Source organism: Gorilla gorilla, chromosome 18 (genome assembly GCF_029281585.2).
Source record: "Gorilla gorilla gorilla isolate KB3781 chromosome 18, NHGRI_mGorGor1-v2.1_pri, whole genome shotgun sequence".
Lineage (NCBI taxonomy): Eukaryota > Metazoa > Chordata > Mammalia > Primates > Hominidae > Gorilla > Gorilla gorilla.
The window spans coordinates 66889158-66904248 of NC_073242.2; the positions used below are offsets into that span (position 1 = coordinate 66889158).

At 43.3% G+C, this 15091-nt stretch overlaps 1 protein-coding gene and 1 pseudogene across 1 annotated transcript; both read left to right on the forward strand.

Moving 5' to 3' along the window:
* Positions 1–259: 259 nt before the first annotated feature.
* LOC129527830 (E3 ubiquitin-protein ligase HERC2-like) lies at positions 260–12243 on the forward strand. Its single transcript, XM_055366803.2, has 7 exons — positions 260–1316; positions 5904–6225; positions 6375–6504; positions 6951–7060; positions 7575–7746; positions 8778–8952; positions 12134–12243. Exons 3-6 carry the CDS (start codon positions 6487–6489, stop codon positions 8892–8894), a joined length of 417 nt encoding a protein of 138 aa, XP_055222778.1. The 5' UTR covers positions 260–1316; positions 5904–6225; positions 6375–6486; the 3' UTR covers positions 8895–8952; positions 12134–12243.
* Positions 11005–15091, forward strand: part of LOC129527349 (putative HERC2-like protein 3) — a 36789-nt pseudogene continuing 32702 nt past the window's right edge.

Sequence of the window (15091 nt, forward strand, 5' to 3'; positions counted from 1 at the left end):
GCGGTTGGCCCTGGCTGCAGTCGGTGAGCTCCAAGTAGGAAGATAAACGGGATTGCAGGAAGCGGGAGAGTCGGGAGGAGCGGGGAAGGGCTCCTCTTTCCCATTGGCTGTGCCCGCGGAGCCGCCTTGCGATTGGCGGTAAGCGCGGGTCGGTGGAGGGGGCGGCAGTCCCGCGCGGGTACGCCCCTCGGGTAGCGAGAGGTGTCGGGATCGCGGGCGCCGCCTAAGCCAGCGGCTGCTGGGAGGGTGTGTCCGCACGCCTGCGGGGCGAGGAGGCCGGGCCCTGCACCTCAGGTCCTGGCCTGGGGCACCGGGGCACCGGGGCGCCCGGCGTCGGAGGCGGTGCGGGGTTGGCGGGCCACAAGGGGTGGGGGCGCGGGGGCGTGGGGGGTTGCTGCGCGGACCGCCCGCGGCGCAGCCTCCTTCCTCTCTCTATCTCTAAGTGGTGGTGGCTGTGGGTTTTTCTGCAGGTGAGCCTTTTGAGTAATTTGTTTCACGCAGGCGCCCTGCTGTTGGGTAAAGCGGCAGATTCACGCTGCTGTCATTTGTGGTTCAAACGATGGGCTTCCTGGCAGGGCGCGGTGGCTCAAGCCTGTAATCCCAGCACTTTGGGAGGCCGAGGCGGGCGGATCACGAAGTCAGGAGATCGAGATCATCCTGGCTAACATGGTGAAACCCCGTCTCTACTGAAAATACAAAAAAAAAAAAAAAAAAATTAGTCGGGCTGGTGGCGGGCGTCGGTACTCCAGGCTACTCGGGAGGCTGAGGCAGGAGAATGGCATGAACCCGGGAGGCGGAGCTTGCAGTGAACTGAGATCCCGCCACTGCACTCCAGCCTGGGCGACAGAGGGAGACTCCATCTCAAACAAAACAAAACAAAAAATGCTGGGCTCCCTGTCGTGTGTGTGTACCTTTTGGATTTGAGGGCAGGGGCATGACATTGTGATTTGGCCTCCTGTGACAGTCCATTCTCAAGGTCTCGCCAGCGTGGTGCAGAAACCCGGCATACCCTGCCTATCTAGGAAGGAGGCTTTCCCTTCCCCACCTCCCTCTCCCTCCATCTCTTCCCTCTATCTCTCTTTCCTCTTCACTCCCCTCCCCGAGCTCTTCTCTCCCATCTTTCTGTTCTTTTTTTTCTGCATTAAACTTTTCGGGAGTGTCTTTGTAAAATATTAAAAAGCGTTAGGTCTTCAACATGTATGTTTAGTTGCAGGCCTGAGAACTGGGAGGAAGCTGGAGAAAAGATGCCCTCTGAATATTTGTGTTTGGCTGCCCAGGCTCGCCTTGACTCCAAATGGTTGAAAACAGATATACAGGTGGGGTTTGACATGTCTCTTTCTTGGTGTATTTCTGCTTCCATGTTTAAATTTCTCGTGTAAGTCTTTTTTTTTTTAGGGTATGTAAGGGGAAGTCAGTTGTTTCTTGCTATAGTAGAGGAGCAGGTTTGTTTCCTGTAACTTAAAATGTAACAGTCTTTATGGCTGTTTTTGTAGATCGTGCACGGCTGCCTTTTAATTAGTTTCTTGCAAGTGCACGAAACTTGAGATCTATGAATAGGCAAAATTTTTTTCCTATTTTTTATTACTGGTTAAGAAATCTGCCACACTCCCAACCATATGATGGTGACTGTTATTTGTTACTGATAGTTTTTGAGCTGTTTACTTAACTGTGCAGGGGAAAATTGGAGAAGTAAGTTGCAGTAATTATGGCCAATAGAAACTCACTCATTTTATGAGGTCTTGTGTTTGTGTTTTTGGAGAGACAAGAGTTAGTTCAGTCGAGGTGTTTGTTTTGTATTTGTATGCAATACAAGGTCTAAGGACAATTGTGTTGAAACTGAAGTCATGATGTTGGAATCTTAAGGGCTGAAGATTCCAAATAAATGGTATATATAGAATTCTCTCTGACTCGAAATTGTCCCTTTCTGGACCTCCGGATGCTGAGGCTAAGAATGTCCATATGATAGGGCCTTCCATGACAGGAGTCAGCAACGTCTTTTTTTTTTTTTCTTTCACGTATCTGTAATTCATTCTGTATATTGTAAAAAGTTTTAAGCTCTCTTCCTAGCCCTAGTATTTGTTAATAAATTAAAACATTTCCCAAAGTGTTTTTTTGTGAAACAATAATTCTAAAAGATGCTCTAAGAAAAGCTAAGAACATGGAAAAATCCAAAGTATATGTTTTATTTATTACATTTGATGAATTTGTTGTTTGCTTCTTTTTCCTCTCGAGAGGGAGCCTTGCTCTGTTGCTCAGGCTGGAGTGCAGTGGCATGATCTTGGCTCACTGCAACCTCCGCCTCCCGGGTTCAAGCAGTTCTCTGCCTTAGCCTCCTGAGTAGCTAGAATTACATGCACCCTCCACCACGCCCAGCTAATTTTTGTATTTTTAGTAGAGACGGAGTTTCGCCATATTGGCCAGGCTGGTCTTGAACTCATGACCTCATGATCCACCTGCCACGGCCTCCCAAAGTGTTAGGATTATAGGCGTGAGCCTCCGCACCCAGCCCACATTTGATGAATATTTTTGTCCTTTGTTCTTTTAAAAATTGTGGTTAGAAAGCAGAGCATAATTGTTCTTTATGTAGATCCCAACTGATTGGGGTTTTTAGGGAGATTTTTTGGCATTCAGTAAATGTTTTTATTTTCCATTATTAAGACTATGAATATTTTATTTTATTTTCTGAGACAGGGTCTTGCTCTGTTGCCCAGGCTGGAGTACTGTGGCATTATCTTGGCTCACTGCAACCTTTGCCTCCTGGGTTCAAGCAATTCTCCTGCCTCAGCCTCTCAAGCTGCTGGGATTACAGGTGGCTGCCATCATGCTGGGCCAATTTTTGTATTTTTAGTAGAGTTGGAGTTTCACCATGTTGGCCAAGCTTGTCTGAAACTTCTGACCTCAAGTGATCCGCCTACCTCAGCCTCCCAGCGTGCTGGGATTGTAGGTGAGAGCCACTGCACTGGCCCATTTTCACTTTTCATTAGCTGCTATTTCCCCCCATTTATTTCCTACCTTTCTGTGTATGATTTCTGAATTAAATGTATTTCATGTCTTAACCTTCTGAGTTGTTTGTTCTCTCATTTTCCATGTTGTTAAGGAAAATAAGAGGCTAAGTGAGATGTATTAAATTTGCATATAGTTTCTCAGATCAGGATAAAGGCTCATCTGTTGCAGAACGGGACTCTGCTCTTGCTTCACCCAGGATGCGTTTCCTAGTTCCTTCCTAGAGTGGGGCCACGCCCTGCTCCAGCCTTCCAGACCCAGCTCCCTGCTCTGACATGATTCCACCAGACTGTATTCCAGCTGTCCTACCTGGACCTAGATATTTTCTTTGTTTTTTTTGTTTGTTTGTTTGTTTTTTGTTTTTGAGATGACGTTTTACTTGGCGGTCCAGGCTGGAGTGCAGTGGCGATCTTGGCTCACTGCAACCTCCGCCTTCCAGGTTTAAACAATTCTCCTGCCTCAGGCTCCCAAGTAGCTGGGATTACAGGTGCATGCCACCACACCTGGCTAATTTTTGCATTTTTAGTAGAGACGGGGTTTCACCATGTTGGCCAGGCTGGTCTCGAAATCCTGACCTTGTGATCTGCTCGCCTCGGCCTCCCAAAGTGCTGGGATTATAGGTGTGAGCCACTGCACCCAGCCAACTTTTTTTTTTATTAAAAAACTTATATGAAATTTATTTTATTGTGGTATCTAGTTCAGTAAATTTTGACCCTATAGATTCATTTAACCCCTGCCATCATCAGGATGGAGAAGTTTCATCACCCCAAAAGCTCCCTTAAGGTGCTGCTTTTTATCACATATCCCCTGGCCTCATACCCTGGCAACCACTGATCTGTTCTCCATCAGTATAGGGTATTCTTTTTGAGAATGTCATGTAAGTGGAACCATATTTTAAGTAACATTTTGAAACCATCTTCATTTACTCCTAGTTATATGTTTGAGATTTATTGTTGTTCTGTGTATTAATAGTTCTTTTTATTGATGAATGGTGTTTCATCATTTGGATGTACCACATTGTGTTTATCCATTCTGCTATTGTAGGACCTTGTGGTTGTTTCCGTTTTTCTTTCACAATTGTAATCCTGCTGTGAGCATTTCTGTACAGATTTTGTGTGAATATAGTTTCCATTTCCCTAGGATAAAGACCTAGTAGTGTGAAAATTGGGTCATGTGCTGAACTGTTTTCCGAAGTGGCTGTTCTAGTTTGCATTCCTGCTGGCAATCTGTCACGTTTCTGTTGCTCTGTGTCTTTGTTAGCACTTGGTGTTATCAGTGTTTTTTAGTTGAGCCATTCTAACACGTCTAGTGGGATCTCATTGTGGTTTAAATTTGCATTTCCATAATGGCTAACAATGCTGAATATCATGTTCTTTGCCACTCTTGTATCCTTTGTGAAGTTTCTGTTCAGATGTTTTGCACAGAAAAAGCTGTATCATGGAACCAGTAAAATAACCAAGGAGAGGTTGATTAAAGTTCTGTTTATAATCCTAGAAGATTCCTGCCTTAGGGATATGGGATGGCTGAACATAAGACACCAACACTGGACAGATGAAATAGCAGTTTATTAGCCATGCATGCTCACAGCCCTGGGGGTGGGGGACACCGCATGTCACACGGGGGCTGCACTTGGGAACAGAGTGAACCACGAGGGGCTGTGGGAGGCACATTTTGCAGTAAGAAGAGGGTGAAATGACCTTGCTTCCATGGGAAGATGTGATTGGCTTGTTGGAATAACTCTGGACCGGCAGGGATGAGCAGGCTGGGGTCGGGTCTCCGCGATAAGGAGGGTTGTTTGGCTCTGGGATCTTATCCGTGGGAGCAGAGCTTGGAGGAGACCTTGTGGTTAGGCTATTTGAGGCCTTCTTGATTTTACTGACGTCAAGGCAGCACGTAATATTTAGTCTTAATTTCATGCCACACAAGACATTCTTCTGTAGCTACTTTCTGTGGCACTTTTCAAAAGGTTTTGTCCTTAGTGTTTAGCAGTTGATTATGATGTGCCTCATCATGGCTTCCTTTGGATTTATCTTGTTTGGGCTTTGCACAGATTCTTCAATCTGCCTAGGTTTATGTCGTTTGCTGAACCTAGGAAGTTTTCAGCTATTAGTTCTTTAGATTTTTTTTTCAGCATTGTACCTTTTCTCTCCTGTTATTAACCTGTGGGGTCTGTGCTAATTCTAGGTAGTTAGTTTCAGAATTGAATTGCATTGTGGGACACATAGCTGGGTGTCGCAAAGAACTGGAGAATTGCTTGGTGCAAAAGTCCATACATTTGGCGTCAGAAGTGTTGTAAACAGAGGAACTGTTTCCTTAGGGATTTTTAGATACTCATTATTTATAATCTGGATGGGATACCATGTCTTTCACCGATTGAGATACATTTTTCTAATTATGTTGTTTAGACGTTTAGTCATAGCCTTCTGTGATGGAACGTGTTTACACTTCAAGGTTAAGGTTAGTTCTCTCTTCTGTTCGCTTAATATGTCAGGAGTTTTATGACAGTTGTTTTTGACTGAAACGTTACATTGTCAGTGGCCTAAAGTCATTTTTCCCAGCTTTTCCTTTGTGTCCCAGTGCTCTTGAATTATGCTATCAGTGACAGCGTCCCTGCATAGCAGTGCTTGCCAGTTGGCAGTGGAGTAGGGCCTTGGAAAGAGTTAAAAGATTTTTGAATCATACTCCTTTTCTACACCCTCCCTTTTCCCATGGGTACGCAAGCATTGGGACTCAATGGATGGAAGCAATTCATGTGAAATTGAAGTAGGTAAATATCAAATACTAAGTTTCTCAGTTGTGAAATCTACTAGGAAGTTAATGAAATATCATTTTGGAAGATACGCTTTAAATAATTTGATATATTGGTTTCTTTTCTTTTCTTTTCTTTTCTTTTTTTTCAGATGGAGTCTTGCTCTGTTGCCCAGGCTAGAGTGCAGTGGTGCCATCTCGGCTTACTGCAAGCTCTGCCTCCCGGGTTCACACCATTGTCCTGCCTCAGCGTCCTGAGTACCTGGAACTATAGGTGTCCACCATCATACCTGGCCAATTTTTTGTATTTTCAGTAGAGACGGGGTTTCACTGTGTCAGCCAAGATGGTCTCCATCTTCTGACCTCGTGATCCATCGGCCTTGGCCTCTTAGAGTGCTGGGATTACAGGCATAAGCCACCACTCCCGGCCGATATATTGGTTTGTTTATGAAAATTATACTGGATCTGTTACAGGTATGATTGATATATTTTATTTTTGAGTTGTCAAACATTCAGTTAATGATGTGTGTTGTAACTTTTCGGGGAGGGACATTTGCAGAGACTGACTAATGGTATGGCATTCTGAAAAGCGGTTACAGATTAAAAAACTTTTAATTCTGCAGATGATAGTGTCAAACCAAGTGGAACAAAGAAAGAAGATCTGGATGACAAAGAGAAAAAAGATGAAACTCCTGCACCTGTATATAGGGCCAAGTCAATTCTGGAGAGCTGGGTATGGGAGTAAGCAACCAGGTAATCTTTGATCAGAGATAGAAATTAGTGTAGACATTTTGCCTCCAGATCCTCAGGTGGTTTTAGAAATTGGTTCTCTAATTCTGTAGGAGAAGGTTGATACTGGTATAGGCTTACACGTCATTGAAACTGGAAAAGGTAGCTAGATATTCTTCTACTCATGTTTTGGATAATGAGATATTTTATGCTTCACACACTTGGAGTATGTCATCTACTGTAATACAGTATCTGAATGAATACTTTAAATAAAATACATTTCTGTAAGTTAATTGTATACTTTAAAAATCTCTGAAAAATTTGAGTAGCAAGTCTCAGAAACTTGGTTCTAAATATTAAGAATATATCCTTCCTTGGGAGGGAGCATGTAGTAAACATGTTAGTGTGATTGTAAGCATACTGTCTTTCTGGAGGTCGCTGTGTTCCTGCATCCACTGTTTTCATTTCAGGGATGTTCACGGAACGCCAGGCACCAAAAGGCCAGAAGCATGCCCCTGCAGGACCAGCACTTGGCCCTGGCCATCCTGCTGGAGCTGGTTGTGCAGAGAGGCACGCTGAGGTGAGGGCTTGTGCAGACTGGGAAAGCTTTGGGGAAGCGCCTCTGTATCCAAATACCTGTTGCATTGTGTGCATTTCACTGAATCGTGTTTGACTGCAGCAGATGTGGTGCTCTGTAACCAGAGCACCATGTCCCAGAGCTCGCTCTCTCTTTACCTTTTCTTCACTTCCTTTTTTATGCTCAGTTTTCTAGCCTGGGAACTGTTCTTTTTTTTTTTTTCTTTCAGTTTTCCTCATTTAATTACTTTTATTCCATGAATTTAAGATCCTAGAACTTCCATGTGAATGTGCTCTTTGAGCTTCTTAACTGGTCTTTCCTATCAGCAGAAGGCGATGACTTGTGCTAAAATCTTAGTGTCAATTCAGTGATTTAATTACCACGGCTTTACTTTCATTTCCTTTCATATCCCAAGTATTGCTTCACCTCTATCTAGCTGTTTGCTTTTATTTTTGATCAACCATGAAAAAAAAAATTAATCTGTTTTTACTAGGAATAAATGTGTTTTCTCCTTTAGCCAAATGTTGTCTGCCATCCTGTTGTTGCTTCAGCTGTGGGACAGCAGGGCACAGGAAACTGACGATGAGCGTTCTGCCCAGGGCACCAGCACCTTGCCTTTGCCCTTGCTGCGAAGGTTCCAGAGCATCATTTGCAGTAAGGATACGCCCCCCTCCGAGGGCGACATGCACGTGAGTGTCATGATGGAACGTTGTGTTTAGGTGGTACTCAAGTCTAGTTATTTTTTACGCAAGACCAGTGTGTGTGTCCACGGCAGTGTTTTTGTCTGGCGTGTGTGTGTTTGGTGGTAACAGCAGCGAGTCAGATGAGACAGGTGTGGGAGGCCACTTGTTTGTGGAGAAGACTTGGATCAGTGAGCACCGACTTCCTTGTCAGCACAGAACCAAGCTTGAAACACGCACTTTTAAATCAATACTAGAAAAGAACAATGAAAATAGTGGCTTTCTTTGTTGGCCCTTCCTGTGTACTGGGCTCTGTGCAGGGCATGTCATCTGAGCTGTCACTCTGTTTAGTACCAGCTCCCCCCTTAACAGGTGTGGACAGGAGCTGGGGGAGGAGCAGGCATGTGGGGCCCTGGGCGTAAACCTGCAGGACTGCTGGTCTTTACAGGTCAAGTACAAGTTGAATTTTGCATCTTTTTGGGAAAGTCTTAGGCATTTCAATATCATGCTTTGGTTTAATTTTTCTATTATTTGTTAGTCTTTAAACTAATGATAATAGGGCTCTTCTGCCTTTAGAAGAATTAGAACTATGATTTAATTTGCAAATGAAAGTAGGTGTTCTCCAGAGTGGGCAATGTTTGGATTAAAATAAAGGTTTTGGTTTTAGATTTCAAGGCCAGCTTGAGATGCTGTTCTGGGTTCCCACAGAGGTGGTTCTGCCTTTCTCCAGGGGTCCTAGGCCTGTAGGGTGGTTTGGTCATGTTAGTAATCTGTGTGGATTCAACTTACCTGTGGTGTCATAAATGTATACATGCACAGTCAATGTTGTGTACATGTGTACAGCACGTTTAGACATTTATACAGTTTGTATGCTACATAAATATATAGATGTATAGTATAACTGTATCATCGACATTGTCATTTGATGGGTCAAATGAGTCAATACCAAAATATAAAGTCAATACCAAAATGTAAAGGCTAACTGTATTACTTTAATTTTTCCCACCATTTCTGAATGTTTGTTTACCTTTCCTTTCTAGCTTTTGTCTGGCCCTCTGAGCCCCAATGAGAGTTTCCTGAGGTACCTCACCCTCCACAAGACAACGAGCTTGCCATTGATCTGCAACAAACGGCGGTTGTTGTCATGGCCCATTTAGACCATCTGGCTACACCCTGTAGATGCCTCCGCCGTGTAGCTGTCCGACGTCTCATAAGGTGTGTGTGCAAGAACCGTGTTCTCCATGGGTTTTGTAGCTAGTACCACTTGTAGGTTCTCATCCTGGGCCCGTGTGGAGACTTGCTTTTTCTGGTATTGGTAGGGGGAGCTGGCCTGTGGTTTTTAAACGTGTTTGCAGTTGAAGGTGTTATCCGTGTTGAGAGTGAATGATGAGCAAGCTGAGGCGCACAGGCCTGGGGACCCAACCTGGGGGCCCAGGTTCCAGGTTCAGGTGGCACAGCCCCAGAGAGCTCCCCTTTATCCACAGCCCCAGGCCCTCCCACCTTCTACAGAGGGTTCCACAGCCTTCTTTATACTCTGAACGTGGGCTGTCTTAGTATGTAATGCTGGTTATAGTAGTGACAGTATAATTATATATTATATCTGTTATGTAATAGTAATGGTAATAGTAGTGATTTGCATGTGTGGAGCACCTGTAGGGTGCAGGCCCACTGAGGACCTCATGCACGCTGTTGTATCTCATTATGTCAATGAGAAAACTGCCTTTGGGAATGTTAGTGAACTTTGCCAGTGTATAACAGTAATCCTAGTTTTGAATCCAGATTTTTCTAACATTTTATTTCTAGTATGAAGAGTATTTATTTTGTTTTACAGTTGTTAAAAAAAAAAAAGGAATACAGTCACATGGTTCAAAAATCAAACCTAGGCAGAGACACACTGTCGCTTCCCCTGCCCACCCCTTCCACCCATTTTCCTACCTGCTCTCTCTGGCTTTTCAGTCTCCTCTGTAACCTCCTTGTTCTCTGGAATGAGTATGCTACTGGTAGCATGTTGCATTACTTGTGTTGCTTGTTTTTTTTTTTTACTAACCATATATACTGGAGTACTTTATCAGAGTGTCGCTCTTTGTTTTTATAAAGCAGCTTAGTCTTCAGTGTGTAGATATGTCTTTTATGTATCTTTCTTCAGTGAGTTTCTTACTGGTGGACACTTGGGCTTATTGCCACAGTGTTGCTATACAAATAGTGCTGAGGGTTGGTTGTGGTGGCTCATGCCTGTAATCCCAGCACTTTGGGAGGCCAGGGTAGGTGGATCACCTGAGGTTTGGAGTTTGAGATCAGCCTGGCCAACTTGGAGAAACCCCGTCTCTACTAAAAAATACAAAAGTTAGTGGGGCATGGTGGCACATGCCTGTAATCCCAGCTACTCGGGAGGCTGAGGCAGGAGAATCGCTTGAACCTGGGAGGCAGAGGTTGCAGTGAGCCGAGATTGCGCCGCTGCACCTTAGCCTGGGCAACAAGAGTGAAACTGTCTCAACCATAACAAAAAACGCAAATAGTGCTGCAAGGCCTGACCTGGAACATGTGTCCTCCATGTGTGCACGCGTGTGTGTCTGTGCACATGCACAGGTGGGGATGCACCTAGTGTGGGCTGGTTGTCACCAGATCGCTCCTGTACATCTTGATTTCTCTCACCACCAATAGGGATGCTGGTCTCCCAGCCTTGTGTGTGGGCTTTTGGGATTTTGCCTGCTAAAGCACAAAATGGTGACCCTGATATAGTTTGAGCATTTTAAAATATATTAGTATTTAAGGGCCATTTATACTACTTTTTAATGGGCTCTGTTGAAATGCAATGGAAATGGAAAAATAGCTTGTTCAGTTGCTTCATCATACCTGTTAAATGCGGTAATACGGCGTGGTAGGAGATGGGGTTTCACCATGTTAGCCAGGATGGTCTCGATCTCCTGACTTTGTGATCTGCCTGCCTCGGCCTCCAAAAGTGCTGGGATTACAGGCATGAGCCACTGCGCCCGGCCAATTGGATTATTTTAAAGCATAACTCTGTCTTTAAAACATTTTAAGGCATTTTACCTCTTAATGATAAGGATTTAAGAAAAACCCTACAATATCATTATCCTGTCTATAAGATTAACAGTGATTCCTTAATCTAACATGTAGTCCATGTTACATTTTCCTGGACTATCTCAAAAATGCCTTTTTTAGGTGGTAATTTTGAATTAGGACCTGAATATGTTCTGTGTATTGGCATTGGTTGACATATGCTTCTAGTCTCTTTCCCCAAACAACATGACTCCAGGCCCTCCTCTCCCTGTCTCTGATCATACCATTTTCTTTTTCAAAGAAGCAAGTTGGTTATTTTGGAGAACTTCACATTTTCTGAACTTGGTTGATTGCATTCTCTTATTCTAGACCAACTTGTTCTTCTGTTAGTTACATTAATCTGCTGGTTAGACCTAGAGGTTTGGTTGGATTTGAATTCAGTCTCGTTGGGGTGGTGTTATGTCTGGAGTCATGCTGCATGCTTTCTGTTGGCTCAGGAGGCCTGTAATGCCCAGTGGCTCCCCGCTTTAGTTCTGTGAAGCTAGACCAGGGAATTCATGTGTTGCGTGTCCTCTATAAAATCCCCTACCAACCTTGCCCTCTGTTGTCTGGTTAGCAGGAGGTACAATTTGTACAGGAAGGACATAATCTAAGCTTGACTTCTTGAACTGCCACCTCCCTTTAACTATTTTTCATAATATTGAGTTGGTATCCTAGCACTTGCATAGGTGACCACCACTCAGGTTTTCTTTTTTTGAGTATTTTTATGAACTAATAGACTTCTATTGATTTGGTGTTTCTTTTCTTTTTTAGCTTTTTCCCCCTAATATACACATTTAAAGGCGTAAATGCCCTCAAGCATGCATTTAGTTGTATGTCACCAATTTTGATCTGCAGTATTTTGATTATTAATTAAACTCATTTTCTAATTTTCATAGTCATTTTTTCTTAGAATTTTGGGTTACTTATAAGTGTATTTTGTAATTTTCAAATATGTGGATGAATATTTTCATTTTCTGTATATACAGAGTCATTTTTATTTTATTTTGAATGAACTTTTGAAAACCTATTTCTAATTTAACTGCATTGTAGTCAGCACACATGCTGTGTAACTTTATTTCTTTGAAATCTGTTGAGATTTGCTCTATGGCCTGGCATGGCCTGATTTGATATTCATGCTGCCTAGATTTTTTTTAAAGCATTCTATATTTAATAGAATTTGTATGTGTGGTATTAGTTTCAGAGCTAGGTATGTATTTCTCCCATTGTGATTGTGGATTTGTTTATTTCTGCTTGTAGTTCTTTCACAGAGTTTATTCTTTTCATTTTACCTGTTGATTGATCGATGGACTGATTCTGGTTTCTGTATACACAGAGTCATTTTTTACAGGTCAGAACTGTAGAAATAATGAGGAAGTGACACTTATACGCAAAGCTGATTTGGAGAACCATAATAAAGATGGAGGCTTCTGGACTGTGATTGATGAGAAAGTGTATGATATAAAGGACTTCCAGACACAGTCGTTAACAGGAAATAGTATTCTTAGTAAGATTACCCTTCTTATTTCCTGGTTAAAAGTTATAGCCTGTATCATTTTAAGCAGAGTATTTGGCTTATAAATGATTTCTTTAGTTTTGTGCCAGCCCCCGCATATTTTAATGTATCTGTGGCTTTGGTGTCTGTCTTATCAACAAATTCAGCACATTTGAAGAATTTCCTTTCATTATGCATTTTTTGTTTTAATACTTGGAACTCATTTCAAGTTCTGAGTCGGCCCAGGCAACCCTGGGAGACAGTGGGAGGTCATTATACTCTGGTAACCCTCACTTTTGAGTTAAGCGCCTAACTTATTTCCTACTCACTGTTTCTCCTACAGCTCTTCAGGCAAGCTGAATTGAACTCCTGTTGCTTTTTCCCTTTTTCTTTCAGCTCAGTTTGCAGGGGAAAACCCAGTGGTAGCTTTGGAAGCTGCTTTCGAGTTTGAAGTCACCCGGGAATCCATGCACGCATTTTGTGTTGGCCAATATTTGGAGGTGAGGCTGTATGCCTTGAGTGATGCAGAGGATGGCAGGGGACACCCTCTGTGTGTTTGTGATAGGAATATTTGGATCTAGAAGTACTGATATCTGGGTCTTTTGGGGGGCATTAGGGATAATATAAAGATCCTTTAGAAGTTTTGTCATAAATGAATTTACATTTATTCGTGTTAGGATCTGTGATGTACTGGTCTTGAAAGATTGTTTTTTAAATGATCAATTTGTGAGAAATATAGACAGTGTTCCACAAGAAAAGAGGCTAAACTTTGGTCTTATGTAGAAATTTGGAATGGCTTATTATCTTGAGGTATGTATTTTTTGGGAAGAACTATGTAGAAGTGTAATTCTTTGCAATAGAAATATGTCCTTCCTATGTATTCACGAACACATAGAATTTATATACTGGGATTAGCTTTCCAGCTATCCACAAGTAATAAAATGTATTAAATGCCATTAGGGCAGGGCTTAAAGCATTTTATGAAGGGGAGAATTAACTTTGCTGTAAATATCTTCTGTGACTGGAAAAGTTGAACTCTTGCTTTTTTCAGAGTTTGATTTTTGTTAGAATAAATTTCATTTCCTCTACCTGTGTGGTCACAGTCCACTAATACTTGTCATCGAATACTTGTCATAGTTTTGTTGCCCAGTGGGTTCTTTATGCATGTAACAATTCATTATACTTTCTGAAGCATGGTGTACAGTCACTTTGGAAACTGATTCCTAAGGAATATTCTAGCCAAATCATGTATCTGTGCTTTAGTTTTTCTACGTGTACGGTTGCTGCCAGCTTTATAGGGCATGTGGGTTTATGTGGTATCTGCTGTTACTTGGGAACAGCAGCATCAACTCATTACAGGATGGAGGGGCAGAACACCCAGGGCACCCCTGGGCTCACATGGTGATACAGCTGCAGGACAGAGCTGTCCTTTTGGTTTTATGTTTTTAATTAATTCTGTTTCCTCAGATTGATGATGAAGTTTATTTTTCCAGCCTGACCAAGAAGTTGTCACCATACCAGATCTGGGAAGTCTCTCTTCACCTCTGATAGACACAGAGAGGAATCTGGGCCTGCTTCTCAGATTACACACTTCCTATTTAGCAATGAGCACACCGCTGTCTCCTGTCGAGATTGAATGTGCCAGTAAGAAAATCTTTGCTTTTTGCTGATTAGCAGATTATTTTTTTTGAACTGTAAGTGCCATTAAGAGTGGGAGAGGGCCAGGCACAGTGGTTCATGCCTGTAATCCCAGCACTTTGGGAGGTTGAGGCATGTGGATTGCTTGAGGTCAAGAGTTTGAGACCAGCCTGGGCAACATGGCAAAACCCCGTCTCTACAGAAAACACAAAAATTAGCCAGGCATGGTGGCATGTACTTGTAGTCCCAGATACTCAGGAGCCTGAGGTAGGAGGATCGCTTGAGCCTGGGAGGTTGAGGTTGCAGTGAGTCATGATCATACCACTGCACTCCAGCCTGGGTGACAGAGCAAGACTCTCTCTTTAAAAAAGTAGGAGATGGCCAGGCGGTGGCTCATGCCTGTAATCCCAGCACTTTGGGAGGCTGAGGCGGGTGGATCACCTGAGGTCAGGAGTTCGAGACCAGCCTGGCCAATGTGGTGAAACCCCATGTCTACTAAAAATGCAAAAATTAGCTGGGCGTGGTGACGGGTGCTTGTAATCCCGGTTACTCGGGAGGCTGAGGTAGGAGAATTGCTTGAACCCAGGAGACAGAGGTTGCAGTGAGCCAAGATCGCACCACTGTGCTCCAGTCTGGGTGACAAGAGCGAGACTCCATCTCAAAAAAAAAGAGGAGGATTCAACACAGTTGATGATGATACAAAAGATAATAATAAGGATAGTGAGACTCAATCAGGTAGAAACAGCTGTGAGTGGCTGTCATTTGCCCTCATGGTCTGTTGCTGCAGAGGAAGCTAAAAAGTGTGCAGGAGTGTCTACCCGTCTACCCTGTGGTGGTCTCACGTATTGCAGCCTCTGCCTGAAAGGCCCAGCATGGCTTTTGTCTCCCTGCATGCCCAGAAATTGCACAGAATGTGGATCAGCTGTTCTCTCAGGGAACAGCGTTCTATTTGAGGACTGCGTTTTTACCAGACCAGGCTCAAGTCAGTTATATTTCAGGATGGCAGCCTTTGTAACCACCTAAAATAATAAGCTTCTTCCTGTCTCCTAAGATGGGTTTACATTTTCCTTCATGTAGTCGTGCATTTCCCATCTATCTGTCCGTCCGTGTGAGCAGCTTCTGTTGAGCAGTTGCCTGGTGCCGTTACCATGCGAGGTGTTC